Source organism: Carassius auratus, chromosome 15, assembly GCF_003368295.1.
Source record: "Carassius auratus strain Wakin chromosome 15, ASM336829v1, whole genome shotgun sequence".
Taxonomy (NCBI): domain Eukaryota; kingdom Metazoa; phylum Chordata; class Actinopteri; order Cypriniformes; family Cyprinidae; genus Carassius; species Carassius auratus.
The window spans coordinates 16092229-16115938 of record NC_039257.1 but is presented as its reverse complement, the minus strand read 5'-3'; the positions used below and the strand labels follow the sequence as shown (position 1 = coordinate 16115938).

General features: G+C 37.6%; 1 protein-coding gene across 1 annotated transcript in view; it reads right to left on the bottom strand.

Moving 5' to 3' along the window:
• cog6 (component of oligomeric golgi complex 6) overlaps positions 1-23710 on the bottom strand; it is a 67895-nt gene that overhangs the window by 42151 nt on the left and 2034 nt on the right. Inside the window, exons 2-4 of the mRNA XM_026282690.1 lie at positions 23564-23707; positions 22605-22676; positions 22335-22393 (exon numbers count right to left, since the gene is read on the bottom strand). Of these exons, the coding sequence (XP_026138475.1) occupies positions 22335-22393; positions 22605-22676; positions 23564-23707 (275 nt within the window). The remainder of the gene's footprint in view (positions 1-22334; positions 22394-22604; positions 22677-23563; positions 23708-23710) is intronic.

Below are 23710 nucleotides of genomic sequence, written 5' to 3'. Positions count from 1 at the left end.
TGTACGTTGTAATATTGTGTTTATTTTATGCATATAAATCAGATTTTACTCATATAGAATGCATTTGGTTAAGCTATAGCCAATAGAGGGTTAATAGAGCACTTCAGTTTGCTGGTGATCATCTTTAGCTCACCGCATGCAGCTGATTATCGGTTATCGGTATCGGCCAAAATTTTCATATCGGTGCATCCCTAATTACAGCCATTACCGGAGAAACCCAACACAAATAGAGTGCAAGACATGTTTTAATAAGTGTGTTTTTGTGTTTTGCTTTGGTACCGATACTGGTATCGAGAACCATGGATTTTCACTGGTATTGGTACCGAATACTGAAATTTTGGTACCGTGACAACACTAAATGTTACAATAATACAATCCATCATATGGGGTGCTGAGAACATCTGAGCACACAAGTCACTGATTGGGACGTGTTATTTAGTTTCCAAAAAAAAAATATTCTCATATTTCTCCACTCAACCGTGGACAATCGTTATAACTGATATAAACAAACTGGCTTCTCAACTGCTTTCTCATCTTTCCTCTAATGATCTTTTTGAGCAACTTCAGTCTAGATTCCGTAAACTCCACAGCACTGAAACAGCGTTAGTTAAGTTCACTAATGACTTGTTAATGGCTTCTGATTCTAGCCGTCTGTCTATGCAGATTCTTGTTGATCTTTCAACACTATAGATCACTCCATTTTAATCACCCGTTTCACTAGTTCACGCTTACATATAATTAGCTGAGGTATGGTATGCGTATTTGGCGTGCTGTCCGGGGAAGGGCTCCGAGCTCGGGAATGGCCCGAACCTAGAGTACCCCCCCTTCCCCATCTATTTATAAAGTGAACTTGAAGTGAGGAAATGGGGTGGAGGAGGGATGCTGATAAACCGTCAATGGATAGAGGTAAGTCAGCGATATTTATACTATTGGATTGATTACTTGATTATGGTCCACCTGTGTTGATTAGGCTAAGTATCTGACGCGCTCCTCCCGAATCTTATTAATAAATTACATTTAGAGACTATCTTTGGACTTTCTGATTTTGCATTAAAGTGGTTTAAGTTCTACCTCTCTGATCGCAAGCAGTTTGTTGTGATGGGTGATTGCAAGTCTGAGGTCGGTGTGGTGCACTCTGGTGTTCCCCAGGGATCAGTTTTGGGCCCTTTAATTTTTACTATTTACATTTTTCCATTTGGCCAACTTTTAAGAACTCTGGGTCTTAACTTTCACTTTTATGCAGATGACACTCAGATCTGAATACATTCAAAACCTAATGTCAATATGCCTGTGTCTCTTCTTTCTCAATGTTTTACTGAGATTAAAAAAATGGATATCTGAAAATGTTCTCTGTCTAAACAGTGACAAGACTGAAGGGATGCTTATTGGTTCACCTCATCAGTTGCGTAAAGCAGAGTGCATAACCTTAAATGTGGATCGCTCTGTTTTATGATTCCAAACTAAACTAAAAAATGATATTTGACACCAATTTAACATTTGAACATAATGTTCATAACACAGTCAAATCATCATTTTTTCATCTCAGAAGCTATGGCAAATTGCGTCAAATGTTGACTTTCTCTGGGGCTGTAAAGTTAATCAACACTATTTTTTTCACGTATTGATTACTGTAACGCTTTGCTGGTAAGTAAATTACAGTTGGTACAAAATTCAGCTGCTAGAATTGTAACTAGGACCAGTTAGGGCTGGGTAAAATAATAGATTTTTCAATTAATCGTTTTTTAAAATGTGGTCGATTCAAAATCGATTCTCAAAGGCCATGAATCGATTTTTTTTTTCATATTTATTTCCGCAGACATTGAATGTAAGATTAGCATTAATCTAATTACAAATCTTCTCCACTAGATGTCACCCTCTTATGTGCCTTTTGCGATGTTACCAACGAACCTGTCATTCATTCATTCAGTGCTTAAAGCAGTGGTTCTCACACACAAAAACTATATTTTACAATTAATTTAATTGTTTACATTAATTGAAAAAAATGTAGGCTACTAAAGAAATATAAGCTATAGCCTAATGTTTTTATGTGAAATTATTTTTTGTTTTTCATCAATTAATTTCATACATGAGCAGACTTACATACAAGCATGCACTTTGGCAAAATTTAATTCAAATAGTCATCAACAGCCATTAGTTCGGTACAAGGGAAAAATAAAATAAATGTGGAGAATGCCAGCGACTAAACACATACAAAAAAAGAATATCGCGGTATCAGTAGTGAAAGAGGATTTTCTGTTTGCCCTGTAACTCACTTGAAGAAGTTCAAGCAAATGGAAACACCATATACTACGCAGCAATTATCCTTAATTGAAGAAATGTTGCAAAACATCTCTTTAGAGAACCTCATATTATTAAATTTGAAAGTGCATTCCATGTTTAAATAATTGATTTAATAACTTAGTAGGGCTGTGCCACTGCCCCTGGTCCAAAATCATATATGGTGGCATGACCTTTTTTTGTTTTGTTTATTTGTTGGATTATTTTGTTCTTAGTCAAGTTAGTTAGTTAAATAGTTTATGTGTGTGTATCTGAATGCTATTTTACATTAATATTACGAGACAATTTCTTTTCTCAAATCTTCACTCATGTTTTGCACATGCTCACAGTTTTTTCAGGGTTTTTAGATGTTTTTTCCTTTGGAACATCAGGGGAAGACAAAGATTTTAGACAAGATGATTTCTGTCCTGCTTGTGTCCCACAGCCTTCAGAATTATCACTTCCTGCCTCTTACTCAGAATGTCTCTCAACACAAGCTAAAGCTTAAATGAGTGATGAAGGTTGTGGATAAACAGTTCTGCCAGGTGTTGGTCTGTTTGCTTGTCCTTAAGTTGGACCTTTTATTGCTGTCGCAAACTCAGTTATGCCATCACAAACAATACGGTATTTGTAGTTATTTTAAATGAAACCGTCAAAAGCAGTCAAACTATAACATTTACTTTTTCACAATGACATTAAAGTACTTCCAACAACTTTGGTACAAATAGAAAAAACAACATCATGTCATGGCACAGCAAGGTTTAAAATGCCAAAAATTGGGGGCTTGTGCGGAAAGACATCATACATAAGCACTGCTGAGTAAATGCATGTTGTAATACTCATCTCTTTTTACAGGTACTTTTGCAACACAATTTTCTCTTTTAATATCAGATGCAGAAAGGTAATCTGGCAGGGTGATCTCCAGATTTAGAAAGCTGCATACCAGCAGGTGTGTATTAATATTTGAGATCCTACTTTTGTCCTCTATGAAAGCTTGACAAGTCATGTCCTGACCTGTCCCTTGCACAGCTGTCCCTCTGGGGTTAAAAAGCAGCCGGACAAGCAGGCACAATCCCATCTGTCTGATGAAAATGTCACTGAGACATGCAATGTCCCTAACAGAACAGTAGGGCAACATAAGCAGAAGGTATAATCTATATTCATAGAATATCAATGTGATTCCATAGGGACAGTGCATTAAAAAATATATATATTTTTAGATGTAAAGTAAGTTCATCCTACACTTTCTATTATTTTGGTTTCTATTATTTTAAAAAACATTTATTGTTATTATTATTATCATTATTAATGTTGAAAAGAGCTGAGAAAATTTTTCAGTTTTTTTAGGGGGAATAAACTGAAAGAACAGCATTGTTTTTACATCTGTTACAGTTATCTATTTGTTACATTTATATTATTTACAACAATCTTTTGAATGGTATAGTATTGTATATTGTTATTGAAACTTCATAATGTTTCACTTGATTATACATTCAGTCAGGAATTATAGTTTGGAAAATGTCTTTGGAAAAAGTCTAAGTAGTAAAATGTTTACACGTTATGTGAAAACTAGTACATGTATATAAACAAATAAAAAGAGACTTACTCCTGTTCTATGATCCAGTGTTAATTTCGTTGACTAAATATTTTCGTCATTATTTTCGTCACGAATATATTTTTGCCGACGAAAACGAAACGAAAACGAAAATAGAAGGCACTGATGGAGACTAAAACTATGACTAAATTGATTGACATTATCGTCAACGAATAAAGGACGAGACGAAAATAGACTGTGACGAAAATCAAATCAGCAGACGGGAGAGATGCGAGGAATGAGCAAAAGAACCAGCAAAAAAGAACAGACTGCATGAGAGAAGAGAACCAATCAGAGCCTGACTTATTGAGACGTGAAGCGAAGGTTTTCAGTTTTTATGAGCTCCCGGGAAGTCGGCATTCGAAGAGGTGATAGGGACTTTAAGCAACAGCCTCTGGTGGAACGGCAACGCCAGAGCCATATAGAGATATATGGCTCTGGGCAACGCCATTCTGGCGTTGTATTGCGCCTGCGCGAATTTAACTGCTACTTTGTGACGTTCTAATTTAACGGTCTACTACGGGAGAACAGCTGATTTGCCAGAGTCGCTACAACGTGAGAGGTTAGGTAAATAAATGTTATGTTTTTAGACTTATTTACATCATACAATATTAAAAACTCCTCTTCTGACAAAAGATTGTCATTTAACGCCAAAAGCAATCCTTCTCTTGCTTTTTTAAATTATATATTTTTTTGGATCTCAATAAATGAATTAATGCTGCGTTGCGCTGTTCTGTTTTACCGTTGCTTAGTGACTTTTACGTTCTTGGCTACAGCGGTGTGACGGCAAACTTCCGGTCGCTGTAGCCGTTCCATTCGCAGCTGTTGCTTAAAGTCCCTACTGTCTAAAAGAGCGACAAAATGTCCACAGCTCACTTCACGTTTGACGACGAACAAAACAAAACAAAGTGTAAAGCACGCAGAGCGCTCATTCGTGGCAAGAACACAACCAATTTGAAAAGACATTTACAGACGAGCCACCCAGACAATTTCTCAAATGTAATTTTACAACGATGTTCTTTTGTTTATTGAGCTAAGCAAAATTGGAATAGTGCAGTGCGTAGATGTTGTAGCATTAAATATTACGAACTGAAAAGTACTGTAAAATAGCCCCTTCTTCAAATTAGATGCGAGCACAATACTAATACGTAATATCATGATAAATACATTTGATTAATACTAATGTTTAGTATATTTTATAATGTTCTACTTGTTGACAATTACACAAATATTTCTATATTAGTCATGTGAAACATGAATGTTCACATCCTATCATTATACATACAAATCTAGCAATATTGTAGTATTTAAAACATACAATATTGCTAGACAAATGAATACCTTATAAAATCTTGTTACTTTTTTTATCCACCTAGCTGCCAACTTATTAAATATTTACTTTAAATGTATGCACTTATTGTTCAGCTCAGCTGTAAGCTTTAAGGTCCTGGACCTAACTTTATGTTTCTTTTATTGATGGTCAATTGGCAGCTAGTTATTGTTTACATTATCATGACAGTGTTTGTTGCTGCATAAAAGCTTTTGAATCGAAATAAAGACACAGTTGTGTTGAAATAAAGTTGAATTTGTGTTTTATATATTTTGGTTAAGTTTGTTTCCTATACCAGCTGTAAAAAATTGTCTAGTAAATCTGTTATTGATTTTAGTCTTATTTTAGTCGACTAAAATACCAAGCAATTTTAGTCGACTAAAATACCAAGCAATTTTAGTCGACTAAAATAAGACTAAAATTAAAACAAATCAGATGACTAAAACTTGACTAAAACTAAAAAGAATTATAGTCAAAAGACTAAGACTAAAACTAAATTAAAATTTCGTGTCAAAATTAACACTGCTATGATCCCTGCTGAATAAAGTGCTTCATTCTTTTTTTTTTCTGAAGAAATCTATTTGTCAAATCCTCAACCACATCACATCTTTTTGGGGTGAATTATGTCTTATTCCTCTCATCGCGAAGCAAACAGTAAAATAAAAAAATCTGAAGAACAGTCTCGCTGCTTTTTCTTCTGTGTGGGCGTATTCAAGCCGCGCGCTTCAGTTTGAAACATTACACTTTCTATTTTTTTTGGTCCACCTAATGATATTCAATCAGTCACAATTTAATTTTTCATAATCTATGATTTCATAATCATAATTTTCATAATCATAATCTAGAGACTACTTTGCTTATGCTATCAGAGCTGTGCAACTGCTCTCTCTATGCAAGTGCACATTGTTAAGGTATATGGGTTGTTTTCCAGAAAAGTTTAATCTCACTGTAATCAGCACAAACTGGGCTATAATAATATGTGAAATGCATGCATGTACATGATTGTATTTTTGAGAAAAAAAATGTTACGCGTGGTAAGGGAAAAACTAAAAATGTTAAATCACTTGAATAAGGCCATAAAACACATACAAAACATTGGTTCTCGGGATTTTTCAGAACTGGAGCTTGTAGCCTATAATTTTTCATTCTAAATTATGTGAAAATCATCTTGTTTACTCACTTACAGAAAACAATATATTGATTTAAATTTTCTAAGACACATTTTGTTGGTAAAAGTCATGCGAGTAGGCGTCAACTATCATGAATATCATTGTGATTTACACCTGAGAAGACAAAAGCCAGCATAATGAGCTGCATAATGAGCCTCTCAGTCAGCTGTGCCACTGTGAGGGAGGAGTTACAAGAAAGAATGTGAGAACAAAATAAATGTATATAATTATATTTGTAGTTTATTTAGAATATATTTAATTATCCCACAACATAATTTAGGAGGATGGATACCCGGAAGCTTGGGAGGAGGTTCTGGAGGAGGATGGATACCCTGGCAGACAGAGACCAGGGGGGCAATGAAGGAGTGAGGAGCCAGGACAGAGACAGGACGGGACCCAAGCCATTGCCATAACAGCAACCCACGGTGGAGCTGATGGTGGGAGGAGCCATGGAGGAGGGATGGCCGCCTACTCCAGGGAGCCAATCAACAGCTCCGGGAGGAGTGGGTGACCAGGCATTTTTGAGGAGCAGGCCCTGGAGGGCACTTTCGAGGAGCAGATATTGGAACTAAGGATGAAGGTGGGCTGGACGGGACCAGCGGAGATGACAGAGAGAGGAGAGGGGGCAGTTTGTTCTCCAGATAGAACTCCCTGCCATACTCAACTCTCTCTCAGACGAGATGCAGGGGGCGGAGCTTCTTTCCGCATTTACAACGTCCATAGCTTGCTCCCGGGTGGGGGCCACTGGGTCAAGAGTGGATCTGCAAGAGTCCACTCCATGAAGGCGGTGAAATCCTCTCGGCATTCAGGCTTGTGTCATAGAAAGCACACAAGGTGTCATCCAGGTAAGTGGTGGTGTAAGCTACGGGCATGTCTCATGTGGTACTCGGGGCGAAGAAGGGGATACATCGGAAAGACAGAAAGAAAAAACACAGAAAAAAAAATGGAGGGGAAACTTGCAATAAACTATATTTTAGTTGGTTCTTCTGTCACACTTTCCCTCTAGGAGAGAATGAGGAACAAGAAAATGCTGAAGATAATACGAAGAACCGTTTAATAATTCAAAGTAGAGAAAGGAAACCAGGACGACCTCCAACAAATATAACCAACAGAGACAGACTGCACAGACAGGAACTTAAATACAAGTATTTGTATTCCAGATCACTTGAGTCTGCCGCATCCCATCCAGGAGCTACAGGTGGAGGTCCCAAACATCTAGATGTGGGTGCCATATGGTGCCGAGCCCATTAGAAAGGAAATCCTGTCATGAGGACCATGATTTTCGAAAAACAGGTCTGGGTGAGCCAGTACAGTGCAAGAACTGTTCCTCATCCTCCCTGACCTTGTACAGTGTCTGTGCAAGAAATCTCACTGGGTGAAACACATACTTGCATAGAGCCCAAGGCCACTGTGTCCATGCCAAGGGGGGGCCTCAGTCACTGAGTAATGCAGCTAGCCATGGGAGGATTCACAGGAAGCAAAAATGTCCTAAGCTTCCCCAAATTGACTCCAGTTCAGCTGGACTGTCTCGGGATGGAGTTGCCCAGAGAATGTGAGCAGTCATGAGAGCACACTGGCTGCATGATTGAGCTCCCCTTGAATGTGGATGGTACGCAGCAACTTAAACTTTTGTGGCATCATAAACCAGCAATATTTTGAAGAGAAAGCTTTTGCATTCAGTAGACCAAACTCTTATTCAGGAAAAAGAGGAAGGGAATTTTGGTTTTTCATGGCATGTCACCATGACAAATATTTCCTGACAGCAGTCCATTACAATACATTCCAGAAAATTGAACCCCATTAGAGTTTCATCAATGTCTATTTCTCTCTCCTCTCCCACCTGTCTGTCTTTGTGTTTCACTCTGTGGATTTAGTCAAACTTTTCTGCTGGATGAGTACATGACATGGTTGATGGCAATGGAGCGTAGAAAAGCCTACTGTCTATCACAGATGTCAGCATCTGTTCTGATTCCAAAATCTGGGGCCGTTCCACAAGGTCATAAATACTCTTGGTTCTCAAACAACAGGACTAATACCTCTTCCAATATCAGATTTGTTTAATCACTCAAATCTCTGAACTTCCGTTTCAGTTCATCTCTTAATCAAAATATGTTGTTCTGAGTCACCACAATGTTTTCTACCTCACTGAAGTCTGTTCCAAAAACCTAATCAGAAAACCTAGTTGAAAACCTACCAATAATAGATATAATAGACATAATAGATACATGCCTGTCATTTGCTCCAAAAGTTAAGTTGCCTTCTAACACCACTCTGTAAGCCAGTTTCTAATGCTGCAACAATATATTGCAGAAAACTCAAGGACAGATAAAACAACTACATGTCCACGTTGAATATATATAGTTCAGTGCTACATATTTTTTACATATTACACTACAACTTAAACATTTAAATTGGAAAGAATTATCAAAAAAAAAAAAAAAAAAAAAAAATAGAAATCCTTATTTAAATTCTGTTCTTTAAGCAAAATCAAAATATCCTTAAAAAATGCTTCCACAAAAATGTTAAGCAACACAACCCTTTTCAACACTGATAGTGATTTAGAAGATGTTTTCTAAAAGGATCATGTGACACTGAAGACATGAGTAATGGCTGCTGAATAGTTGATTCAGCTTATCCCTCAATGGAATAATTTTTTTTTTTTTTTTAGACGTTAAAATAGAACCCTTTTTATTTTCAGTTTAAATAATATTTCACAACTGGTTTTTTGAGCATTTTAAAAAATGCATGGTTGTGTATTTTTGTGTGTATCTGTATAAAGTTTGGACCCTTTATATATGGACACTGGCACAACTTTGATTATTTTAGCTGCTGACTAAAAAATATTCAAGTTACAGTTATATAATAAATATTATCATAAAGTGCACTCCAAGCTTTAATTTGAGGGTATTCTTATCACAATTGGAGGAAAGATCAACTAATTGCAGGTCTTTAATATTTACCTCCCCCATTTTTCAAGGCACCGTAAATAATTGGACATTTGACTCAAAAGCCATTTCATGGACAGATTTGGGCTATTCCTTCATTATTTCTACATCAACTAAGCAGGTAAATGTTCTGGAGTTGATTCTAAGGGTGCCATTTGCATTTCATAGCTGTGGCTCTGAACCAACATCATGCAGTCAAAGGATCTCCCCATGCAGATGAAACAGACAATTGTTAAGCTTCAAAACAAAACAAATAAATTAGAAAGATAGCAGGAACATTAGTAATAGCCAAATCAACAGTTCAGTACATTCTGAGAAAAAACAAAAACCCCACTGGTGAGCTCAGCAATATAAGAAGTCCACGATGTGTACATGTACATACACACACACACGCACGCACACATTTAATTAATGTTTACTTTTCGCAGCTTTTTAAATGCATGTTACAATCCGCTGTTAATCCCGCAATTCCCCGCACCTCCCATTAAACTGAAAACACCCACACAGCCCCAAACCAGTGGACACATAAATGCTGCCTAGAAGGTAGCTGCCCATAGAAAGCCGACAGCAAGGCAGCTCACTGGGTTTGGGAACAGAGTTATTTGTCTCTCTTTGCATCTCATTAGTTCACCACATGGCACACCACAGCCCAGCAGTGTCAATGACCTATCATCCCTCTTTTCAATCACTTCCACCCAAATGACTTTCACTGGAAGCCTCTCGATGGCCATAAACAAGCACATTTCACCAGTGAGGGCCATAAACCTGATCTGTGGGTGGCAGAAAATACAAGATATGCTGAAGCTAGAGCCTCAATGTATCATTCTGTGCCTTTACTTTGTGTCTGTGAATATACCCAAATTGCCCTATAGGATTTGGTTCAACCAAAGAAGTAAACAAGAAACCTAGTCGCATATACCAGAATCCTCTTCTCTCAGTGTCATTAACTTTTGTGTGTTAATGTTGTGGGGAACGAAGCAGGAGATTTTTACCGCGCTAGCCATGTAACTTTGTCTTCTGTCTTCTGGCCATGTGCCTCTCCGCAATTGCGGCAACAGTATTGTGGTGGAGATTTGTCTAATGCCACGGGGTATGTTAGCAACGTGGAGGCAAGGTGGGGAGTCGCAATGACAAGAGTAGTCCGAGCTGTGCACACTCGGCGCATGCAAGAGGCAGATCTAAGATACATGTGCAGGCAGTGTGGGGTGGGTCAATGTGTTGTGCCTTGCAATGAAAGGTACCAACACCATGAAACACTACAATAAATGTCTCCTGGATGGATAGGAAGTCATTATCTCTACAGCAAAATGCCTGCTACACAAATTATTATTATAATTTCTTTTGTCTGCCTTTTATTAGTAATTATTTATTTATCTACTTACCTGACCATTTAGTAGTGTAAAATGTGTTATTGTTTGTGTGTGTTAATGTCCTTGTGATGTGTGCGTCTGTCAGCTAATTAAAAAAAAAAAAATCAACAAAAACCACGAGACAAAAAAAATAATTACATTGTCTCTCATCTTGTCTCGTCATCTCACTCATGATCTGTGCCATACCGTGGTGAGTGAGCTTTTGAACTAAACAGGGCTTGTCTACTTGTGTTTGTGTGTCATATGAATAATATACACTCGCCTAAAGGAATGTTAGGAACACCTGTTCAATTTCTCATAAATGCAATTATCTAATCAACCAAATCACATGGTAGTTGCTTCAATGCATTTAGGGGTGAGGTGCTGGTTGAGACAATCTCCTGAACTCCAAACTGAATGTCTCAATGGGAAAGAAAGGTGATTTGAGCAATTTTGAGCGTGGCTTCGTTGTTGGTTTCAGACGGGCCAGTCTGAGTATTTCACAATCTGCTCAGTTACTGGGATTTACACGCACAACCATTTCTAGGGTTTACAAAGAATGGTGTGAAAAGGGAAAAACATCCAGTATGCGGCAGTCCTGTGGGGGGAAATGCCTTGTTGATGCTAGAGGTCAGAGGAGAATGGGCCGACTGATTCAAGCCGATAGAAGAGCAACTGTGACTGAAATAACCACTTGTTACAACCGCGGTATGCAGCAAATCATTTGTGAAGCCACAACATGCACAACCTTGAGGCGGATGGGCTACAACAGCAGATGACCCCACCGGGTACCACTCATCTCCACTAAAAATAGGAAAGAGAGGCTACAATTTGCATAACCTCACCAAAATTGGACGGTTGAAGACTGGAAAAATGTTGCCTGGTCTAATGAGTCTCGATTTCTGTTGAGACATTCAGATGGTAGAGTCAGAATTAGGCGTAAACAGAATGAGAACATGGATCCATCATGCCTTGTTACCACTGTGCAGGCTGGTGGTGGTGGTGGTGTAATGGTGTGGGGGATGTTTTCTTGGCACATTTTAGGCCCCTTAGTGCCAATTGGGCATTGTTTAAATGCCACGGCTTACCTGAGCATTGTTTCTGACCATCATGTCCATGTCCATCCCTTTATGACCACCACGCACCCATTCTCTGATGGTTACTTCCAGCAGGATAATGCACCATGTCACAAAGCTCGAATCATTTAAAATTGGTTTCTTGAACATGACAATGAGTTCACTGTACTAAAATGGCCCCCACAGTCACCAGATCTCAATACAATTAAACATCTTTGGGATGTGGTGGAACGGGAGCTTCGTGCCCTGGATGTGCATCCCACAAATCTCCATCAACTGCAAGATGCTATCCTATCAATATGGGTCAAAATTTCTAAAGAATGCTTTCAGCACCTTGTTGAATCGATGCCACGTAGAATTAAGGCAGTTCTGAAGGTGAAAGGGGGTTAAACACACTATTAGTATGGCGTTCCTAATAACCCTTTAGGTGAGTGTATATGTGCCCCATACATGGAATCAGAGAGCCTACTATATGTAGTAAATGGAAAATCTCTACAGCAAAAGGCCAACCGCTACATGCATTTGGTTTGTTTCTACCATTTATTAGTAATGATTTAAACAATTTGTTTACTACTTACTAATTACCTGAACATTCAGTATTGTGCAATATAGCATACAGAAAGTGAGGGACATTTTGGGGGGAAATAAGTGCTGCATTTTATCATTTAAACATGAGAGTTTTCATGAAAATTCTATAATCCAAGATGGCCGCCACAATATGACGTCATATTCAAATTATATGGGGGAATGTAATCCTTACATAACTTTTGGTCATCCTTAATATTTCTGCAATTCACAGAATCTATATTTTATAACTTTTAAGATATAGCCTTTTGAAATTAAGATGTCAAAATCGAAAGTTTTAGGAAAAAAACTCTGGCGCCTAAAGGGTTAATACCTTACAACAGAAAATTTGAAGGAGGCCAGGTAGGGGCGGTCATCCCTATGTCTTTTGGGGGATGGGGGGCTATAAAATAAGAAATTAAATTAAAAGGCATATTCAGTAGGGCTGGTAGAATAAAACGATGCATCGCGAATCAAGAAATGATTCAGCATCGATGTCATTAGTGTTTTCATTCGTACCTATCGCTGTTTTCTTTTCTCCTCCTCTCTCTCGCTACTCTCTCTCACTCCAGTTTTTCACAAGTTCATCAAACAACTTTGGTAAGAATATTTCATTAAGCACTGTGAGTAATGGCTTCTCCTGCTATTTTTATTTGCACCTCTTGCCACATGTACAGTTTATCTATCTCTGTCGCTGATGAGGGATTCACATGTGAAAAATGCAGGGAAATTGCTGACAGAGAAGATTTCAGAATTAGAGACACGCATCCAAACTTTAATTGAGTACAATAAAAATGTTAGGGCTCTAGATACGGCTTTGGATGTGTCTAGCTCAGGGATTCCTGTACATTGTTAGGTTCCGGCAGAGCCCCTGAAGCAGGGCAACTGGGTTACAGTGAGGCAGCATAGTCATGGGTCAAAAAACCGCTCTTCTGTTCCGATCAAAACATTAAACAGGTTCTCCCCACTCAGTGATACACCCACTGAGAAACCTGATGAAAGTGCTCTAGTTATTGGCAACTCTATTGTACGGAACATGAATATTGAGACACCAGCCACCATAGTCAAATGTTTACCAGGAGCCATTTAAAAGTGCTGGCTAATGCTAAACGTAAATACAGTAAGATTGTTATTCATGCCGGCACTAAAGATGTTCGACTTCGCCAGTTGGAAATCACTAAAAATAACATTAAAGAGGTGTGTGAACTTGCAAGCATGATGTCAGACACTCTAATATGCTCTGGTCCCCTCCCTGCTTACCGTGGTGATGAGATGCATAGCAGATTGTCATCACTCAATGGCTGGATGTCTAAGTGGGGCCCGCAGAATAACATAGGTTTCATAGTCAATTGAACAAGCTTTTGGGGCAGACCTGACCTGTAGAAAAGAGATGGTCTTCTTCCCTCCTGGGGTGGCGCCACTCTTCTCTCTAGAAATATGGCAAATAGTCTTAGTGTTTATACTTGACTAACTGGGGCCCAGGTCAGGAAGCAGACAAACTGGCTAAACCGACCGTCTGCTAGCTGACTCACGTCACAGAGGTCAGTTAATTCTCAGCACATAGAGACTCTTTCACCTAGATATCACACTATAGAGACTGTGTCTGTTCCCCGAACTAAAAAATACAAAAAATGTCCAAACCAAATTTAATTGAGGTTCAACAAACAAAAAACAGATGCAATACGGATAGACAAATGATAAAGCATGGCTTATTGAATATCAGATCCCTTTCTATGAAAACACTTTTTGCAAATAATATGATCACTGATCAAAATCTAGATGTGCGCTGTTTGAAAGAAACCTGGCTAAAACCTGATGATTACATAATTTTAAATGAGTCCACCCCCCAAGATTACTGTTATAAACATGAGCCGCATCCAAAAGGCAAGGGGGGGGGTGTTGCTTCAATTTATAACAATGTTTTCAGGATTTCTCAGAGGGAAGACTTCAAGTGTAACTCGTTTGAAGTAATGGTGCTTCATATAACATTATCCAGAGAAACAAATGTTAATGATAAATCCCTTGTGATGTTTGTACTGGCTACTGTATACAGGCCACCAGGGCACCATACAGACTCTATTAAAGAGTTTGGTGATTTTACATCTGAGTTAGCTCTGGCTGCAGATAAATTTTTAATAGTTGGTGATTTTAATATCCATGTTGATAATGAAAAAGATGCATTGGGATCAGCATTTATAGACATCAGATATAGATTTCAGTCAGGATTTAGACCATATCATAGTACTGAGATTGCTCTCCTTAGAGTTACAAATGACCTGCATCTAAACGTGGTTGCAATCTCTCTATTAGTTCTATTGGATCTTAGTGCTGCGTTTGACACTATTAAACACAACATTCTTTTGCATAGACTTGAAAACTTTGTTGGCATTAATGGAAGTGCATTAACATGGTTTAAATCGTACTTATATTACCGCCATCAATTCGTAGCAGTGAATGAAGAGGTATCATATCGATCACCGGTGCAGTATGGAGTACCTCAAGGCTCAGTACTGGGGCCACTACTCTTCACACTTTATAGGTTACCCTTGGGAACCTAGGTGTGCTATTTGATAGCAATCTTTCCTTAGAAAGCCACGTTTCTAGAATTTGTAAAACTGCATTTTTTCCATCTCAGAAATATATCTAAATTACAGCCTATGCTCTCAGTGTTAAAAGCAGAAATGTTAATCCATGCATTTATGACCTCAAGGTTAGATTATTGTGATGCTTTATTGGGTGGATGTTCTGCACGCTTAGTAAACAAACAGCTAGTCCAAAATGCAGCAGTGAGAGTTCTTGCTAGAACCAGGAAGTATGACCATATTAGCCTGGTCCTGTCAACACTGCACTGACTCCCTATCAAACATCGTATAGATTTAAAAATATTGCTTATTACTTATAAAGCCCTGAATGGTTTAGCACCTCAGTATTTGAATGAGCTCCTGTTACATTATAATCCTCCACGTCTGCTGCGTTCTCAAAATGTAGGCGATTTGATAATACCTAAAAATATCAAAATCAACTGCGGGCAGTAGATCCTTTTCCTATTTGGCGCCTAAACTCTGGAATAACCTACCTAACATTGTTCGGGAGGATGACACACTCTTGCAGTTTAAATCTACACGCTCTTGCAGTTTAAACCCTAACAATTCACAATTTTTACAATAGTGCTCTCATTATGAAGTTAGCCTATATGACATTAGTTATTAATGTTCTGCATTTCTGTTTTGAGCTGCGTGCTGAAGATAACCAGTAGAGTGACGCATTTGATACGTTTTTAATCAATGGGATTAAACTCATAATTTAATGTAGAAAACTTTGTTATTTATACAACATAACGTTAATATTAGGACTAATATGCTTGCTATCTGCAAAAAGAGCCCGAATGCTCATGAACGTGTCTGTGCGGCTCTGAATGCGAACTCCTTTTGTGGATGCGTTCTTCATGAAACAATGTGCAGAAACACGGCAGCTAAACTCAAAAAATTCAAAGCATTTTATTATAATTGTGTTCTGATTATAATGGTATGGGTGTGACAGTCCAGTCATGGTTAATAATATTCTGCATTGTAGCTTGTCCTGCTTGCACTGTTCCCTGAAGAGATATCACCGTAGTACTTACTACAATGAAGCGCTTGACTCAAAACCAAATGCATTTTATATCAGATTAATAATATATCCACGATACACTGGCTGAAATGGTTTGAAATCACTTGCACCCTACCTCTTGGAGACTTTAATATCCATGTTAATTCTCCCACTAGTCATTATACTACAGAATTATTACAACTTCTTGATACACTCAATCTCAGACAACTTGTGACAGTCCCTACCCATACAAAAGGGCACATACTGGACCTCATTATAACAAATTTTCCTGTTAACAATGTTCATGTACATGATTTAGGCATATCTGATCATAATGCCATATCATTAGACTTTTCATTCCTAACCTCACCCAACAAGCCTAATCACAAAATCTGCTTTCACAAAACAAAAGAAATTAACCCTGAAAGCCTGTCTTACGACCTACAAAACCTGGCCATATCCGCCCATCACTCTTCTCCTGATGCACTTGTCGATCATTACAATACTGGACTGCAAGAGATACTTGATGCCCATGCACCCCTCAAGACACGGACTGTAACATTTACACGCTCTGCTCTGTGGTACACTGGTGTGCTGCGTAGACAAAAGGCGGCTGGGAGGGTCCTTGAGAGACGCTACGTTGCCTCTGGGCTGACTGTCCATAAAACTGCTTATAGAGAGCACCAAAGATCATATTCCAAATTACTCAGCCAGGCACGATCACAATACTATTTCAACATCATTAACAATAATCCAGGAAATTCAAAACAGCTCTTTAAAACAATAAATCATCTTCTCAGTCCACCAACCCTGAGGCAAAATAACAGTACAGACGATCAGTGCAATAAATTCCTTGATTCTTTCACCACAAAAATAACTACCATCCGTTCTAACTTAACACCCAGCAATGTCATTCAATCCATCCCCTCAACCTCAGCACCAACATTCTCTCATTTCATTCTCCCCACACACAGACAGGTTGAGACTCTCATACACAGTATGAGACCCTCAACGTTCTCACTGGACCCCTTTCCCACTGCTCTGATCAAATCAAATATGACTTTCCTAAGCCCTCTCAACACCACCATTATAAACTCTTCCCTGCAATCTGGCCATTTTCCAATCTCTCTGAAAACTGCACTTATCAACCCTCGGCTTAAGAAACCCTCCCTCGATCCTGATGTTTTATCAAATTACTGGCCCATTTCTAACCTCCCATTTCTCTCTAAAGTCACTGAAAAAGTCATTGTCACCCAAATCCACAATCACCTCCACTCACACAGTCTCTATGAAAAATTCCAGTCTGGTTTCCGCTCCGCCCATAGTCAGGGTCACAAACGATCTACTTGTGTCCGCTGACCAGGGCTCTCCATCCCTTCTCCTGCTCTTGGACCTCTCAGCCGCCTTCGACACTGTTGACCACGCCATCCTTCTCCACCGTCTGCAACACTTCATCGGCATTTCACACACAGTATTTCAGTGGTTTCAGTCCTACCTGACTGATAGAGTTGAGTATGTGGCCCTGGGGGGAGCCAGGTCGAGGCCCCACACAGTCACATGTGGAGTGCCTCAGGGTTCGGTCCTCGACCCCACCCTTTTCTCCATTTATATGCTTCCCCTTGGCCACATCATAAGTAGGCATGTATACATCATCACTCCCCACTCTAACTGCCTGCCTGGAGGAGACAAAGTCATTGATGACTGACAACTTCCTTCAGCTAAACAGCTCCAAAACTGAAGGTCTCCTCATTGGGACCCCACACCAACTCTGATCCTCCACCCTGACCATTTACTCATTTGCTGGCCATGACATTTCTCTCACATCCTCTATAACAAACTTGGGGGTTTGATTTGACCCCCACCTATCATTTAACACTCACATCCAACTTATCTGTAAGACTGCATTCTTCCATCTCCGGAACATCTCCAAACTCCGCCCCTCCCTCTCCTTGAGGCTCGACTACTGCAATGCACTCCTCATCGGGATCCCTGCAGAGACTGCAGTACATTCAGAACTGCACTGCCAAGGTTCTGATGAGGGTGCATAAATCTGAGCACATCACACCCATCCTTCATAAACTTCACTGGCTTCCTGTTAAGTTCAGGATTGAGTATAAGATATGTCTCCTGACCTATCAGTGTGTCCGCGGCAGCGCACCAGTGTACCTCCAAGACTAGGGATGGGCGTTTTCCGCAAATATCACATTCGAATATTTGAGCTCACAAAAAACGAATATTCGAATATTCGTTTTATTTAAATTAAGTTTAATAAGACAGACGTTATTTTTCAGCAAAATTTATTGTTTCCGTCATTTTTGAACAAGCTTATACACAATAAGCTTGAACATTGCGCTACATCGTGTTTTGTAGCTGAAAACCTTTAACAATGTGTGCAAACAAACAAAAAAGTTAAGATTAAAAGCAAAAAAAAAAAAGTGAACAAAGAAAAAACTTAAATAAAGCAGCCTGCAGCAATTAGGCTATTGTACAGACCCTAGCCTACATTTAACTTGGAAACTTTTAAACTGTCTGCAAATCTTTTTTTTTCTATTGTTTTACATGTTCTTGTTCATTTGTAAATTGTGAGGTCCCGGAACAAAACGAGGTAACGGATCAGGTATGTAATTTCAGGAGGGAGAGGTAACGGAACATTCGTGCAATCACATTGCTGGACCAGTTTAAGTGATTTTAAGAGCGTGCACCAGCTGCATTTAGGGTCTGTAAGGTCATGAAAATGCCATGCAATTTTAAAACAACAATTTCCAGGCCTAAAAACATTTTGAAAAAGTTGTGGAATTTTATTTTTCAAATCTCTGTGTAATAGTTATATTTAATCAGGTCCTACATTTCTGTTGTTTTAATAATTCTCGCAGCTTTCAAGTTTATAATGAGGTAAATCCCTGCATTTATTCAACATAGCTTGTAGGTTTGAATTACGGCTATCGCAATATACGGGTATTGACGATAACTGTGATATTCAAATACACAATTATCGATATCATGTTAATTTAGTGTATGAGGATATACCGGTATTAGTGATAACCGCAATAATTAAAATGAACAGTTCTCTTATGATGACATCCCTTACGAAAATTAACCATGGTTTTACTACAAATAAAACCAAAAAACCATGGTTACTGTAGTTAAACCATGGTAACCACAAATTAACCATGGTTTTGCTATATTAACCATAGTTTAACCATGGTATTTGTAGTAAATCTGTGGTTTTACAAATGGCAGTCAATACGCCAAAAAACCATGGGTTACTACAGTTTTACTATAATAAAAATGGTTATTTTTCGTAAGGGATAACATGTAAATACTTGGTAACAATACCTGGTTGAGTGCCCAGGTGGCAGTATCGTGCCTTAACTCTGACACCTGTCACACAGGAAGAAGAAGCAGCACTCCCAGCTACTCTGAGGAGAGCTGTGTTCATCAGAGTAAGTTGTTATTATTTTACTAGTCATAGACTGGGAAATATTATATAACCTATTAACAGCGGTTTTCTGTGTTCATATACTTAAGTAAAGGGTGATTATTTTAATAAGTACTGCGTTTTCTTTACTCATCTTATTTTTGTATTTGCAATCAATACAGTGCGTAGTAACACTTTATTTCTTTCTTTGTTGAAATCTATGAACCGTTACACGATTAAAATGGATTTTGAAAAACTGAGCGACCACATTGCTACATTAAACTCTGTAAAATGTTAAGTTGGTCACAGTGCCATGCACTTAATACCTCATCTGTGGTCATTCTTCAATAAGGTTCATTAGTTAACATTAGTTAATTACATTAGTTAACATATATAAATAACATAAATAATAATGAACAATATTTCCACAGCATTTATTAATCTTAGTTCATGTTAATTTCAGCATTGTTTAATTTTCATTGCATTGTTAAAATCACAAGTTGTGTTTGTAAACATTAATGTAATATGAACATTAAATAACTTGATTTTTATTAACATTAACAAAGATTAATAAATTGTGTAATAAATGTATTGTTCATTGTTGATTCATGTTCGTTAATACATTAATGTTAACAAATGGCATCTTATTGTAAAGTGTTACCATTAATATTTATTCATCATACCGTTGAACTTGACAGTATTTTCTCTCTTGTTATTTCATAAGAGCTTCAAAGAAGACGGAGAAAAGCCAGAGTCCTGTGCCCTGCGTTTATCAGTATCAATATTATTGGTAAAAAATAATTTGACTGATATCTTCCCCACCCCAAGGTTTCTACAGATATCACGATATATCGAAATCGTGAATTCTTATGGCCACAATAACCGTGATTTGAAAAATCTAATATCGTGACAGCCCTAGTTTGAATAATAAAATAAATCCACACAAACAAGATTCAATCAGTCATTCGAAACCATAAACTCTCTCGGAGCGCTCTTCTCATCAGCGCATCTTGTCTGCACTTCAGCTTAGTTTTTCTTGTTGTTTAGTAAACTTGGCCAGTGTCTCGTGATATAAACGATAAAGCGCTTATCCACAGGATATTCAAAACTTACAAAAGTATATTGGCTAGATGTTAAATAACGTACTTCTCCAGTCTTCAAACACACAAAGACATAAGCCTTTACAGACATAGTGTTTGAGTAAAGATAATGCTGTACTATTCAAACAGTTATTTGTTTACCCTTGCTTTGCGAATAAGCGGAGATCTGTCTCCTCCAGACTGTGTGCGCGCGTCAATTTGAGTGGAGGCGGGGTGAAGTGATGAGGTTTCGCTTAGAGCTTGAGGATCCAATGGCATTATGAAGTTTTACTGACATCTGGTGGAATACATGGCTCCAGCAAGAACTGTTCCCACTCATTGCCGTTGCACTCACTCACACATTGCCGGTGTCAGAACACCAGATCCTCTTCATCGTTGGTAGTGGCGGCTGCATCCGCGCCACTCTGATAATGAAAATGCTCTGATAATGTTCCAAAAAGAAATTTTTCTTACTTCTCTCATGTTTTCGTTGAGGAACCTGAGACGTTTGTGCCGAGGGTCTAGGGCGGACATGAGAAGAAAACTTTTCCCTGCATTCTCCAAGTAAGCAGTGTTTATTTGTTGCTTGAGATATGCCGCAACAATGTTCTTAAATTCTTTCTTTTTCTGTGATTCTCCACAGCATATTTGAAGCACTGTAAAAGGCCGCACTTCTTATTCATTCATTAATTCTTTTTTGCTTACAGACATTTCCAAATATGCGGTAGAGAATCACAGAAAGTGACCGAATTAGGTTTTATTGTTTTTTTTTTTTTTTTTTTACGGCAAGCAAAAATATAACAGAATTAGAATCATTTATATTTATCGAATAATTACAGCAGAACGAATATTCGAATGTTCGACTTTCTGTGCACACCCCTATCCAAGACCTCATCAATAGGCAAAACCCAACCCAACATCTCCGTTCCACTGATAGCCACCAACTCCAGGTCCCCAAGTCCAAACTCCGCACTATGGGAGATAGGGCCTTCCAGGTGGCTGCGCCTCGACTGTGGAATACCCTCACCAACCACCTAAGGATGCCACAATCTATTGAGGTTTTTAAAAATAATCTAAAGACTCACTTATTTTTTATTGCATTTTCTTAATATAATTCTGTTTTATTGCTGTTTTTGACTGTTTTTATGTTCAGTTTTTTATCTGTGCAGCTGTAGCACTTTGAGATGTGTTCTTCATGTGCAAAGTGCAATATAAATAAAATGTATTATTATTATTATTATTATTATTATTACCTGATTGAAAAATCCAGTCTCTGCCTCTGTCAGTTTTAGTCTTGGTAAAGTTTTAAATCCCTATACAACATAAATCTATAGGGGTGGTTGGGTTTATTCACAAACTTATTATATTAATTTGAAGCTTCTTTCTTGTCAGATTCTTATTCATGGCTTTATCATTATAGGCTGCATATTACCTTTTTGGGAGAAAACCACATGTTCTATGTGAAATCAGACATTTGAGCGCTCACATATAGTCAGAATGTCATAATCATAACAGCCTGCGAATATTCGACTGGGAGATTGGTTGTCGAATCAGGCTCCTCGAATCGAATCGTTGACTATTTGGGGTCATCCCTAGTGGTAGTATATGTTTTTATTCATAAATTGTAAAATATGCCCACTAACGAAGATAAGGTAATGTAAGAAAGTAGTTAGAAGTAGCTTTTGTATTAGATAATTTATAAATTAACTAATAACAATTTTGTGTGTATTTAATTTGCTGTACATTTACCTTTGTATACATGTAATTATACAATCAAATTTGATTGGTCAAGTGGTATTCCATATAAATATTTAGTGCAACAGCATTAGGACTTTTGATGTTTCTTAAATTTATGCCATAAGCAAACACAATCTCTCCAGATCAGCAGATCATTTCTGAAAACCTCCCATCACTCAAACACCTTAGATAATTATATCAGACTCACTTCTCTCCTTGAAGTTTGTTGGTTTTCACAATCAAATCCTGGGTTTGTTCTTTGGCTGCCTGTTGACACAAAACATGGAAGCTGAGTTATGGGAAAAGAGCATGCTGGCCCTTCAACTATATAAATTTTAATTTATTTTTTCAATCCCTTGAAATGCTTTTCAAGCTTTTGAGGTCTGTAATCTTTGGTAGGCTGCTAATAATTCAAGTAAAGAAATTATGATTTTCCAAAAGAGAAATATGCTAAATAAATGCATACATGCATAATTACCTTCAACCTGTTGGTCATTTCTTCACAGCAGGAGCTCATGGCCTGAACATCTTCATGAACGCTCTCTAGTTCCTGAAGCAGAAAGACATACTCAAGTCTTATATTGCAGTAGAAGTTCACTTGTGATGCAAAGGTTGAATGCAAAATGTTTATTGTGTAAACCACCTCAACATCATCATCTTTATATTTATTTAGATGCTTTTTTTTTTTTACAAAGCCACATATCAGCATTATTTTATTATTGTTAATATACAACTATAGCTTTTGTTAATATTTTACATTTGTTATTTTTTTTATAGTTTTTATTTGAATATTAGTTAAAGTCTTGATTCATTGCGTTGTGTGCTTTTTATATATATTTCTCTTTAGCTTTCATTTATATTTATTTATTTCAGTTTTAGTAAATTTAGTATTTCAACTTATCTGTTGTATATTTTAATATATAGTGAAATGTTAGTTTCTGGAGATTTTGATGTATAGGGTGATCAAAAGAACATAATTTGATATATATATTGTAACAATGTAAATGTTTTTATAAGCTCAAATAAGCTATTTATTAAAAAAAACTTATTGCCAACCCAAACCAAATAGTTTCCAGTGTTTGCTAGAGTACAGAAGTGAAATGCATAAATAGACTTTGTAATTTAAATATAATATACCTTATAAGATGTTGACAAGTACTAAAATTACTAAAACTGAAATAAATATAAATGAAAGCTAAATATAAATTTAAAAACAAAAACTTACAAAAAACTCACAACAAAATTAAGACTTCAACTAAAATTAAAATAAAAACTATAAAATATAAACTTTCAAAATATAATAGTATTTTTTGATTATTTAACAGTCTCACAAGCATTTTATGTAATATAACAGGATGATTTTAAATATACATATACATACTGCTTTTTAAATATACACTTTTGAGCTCCTGTATAGAACCGTCATTCTGAATTTACCTCTGTCACTTCTTGAAATATCCGTACAAACTCTTCATTGATGGAAAGGCTGCGTCTCTCTATGTCTCCTCGGAGGTTCCTCCTGGTTCTCAGGCTGTTCTCAGTGAAAAACACAGAGAGAGATTTCAACGCTTCCAGCATCTCCTA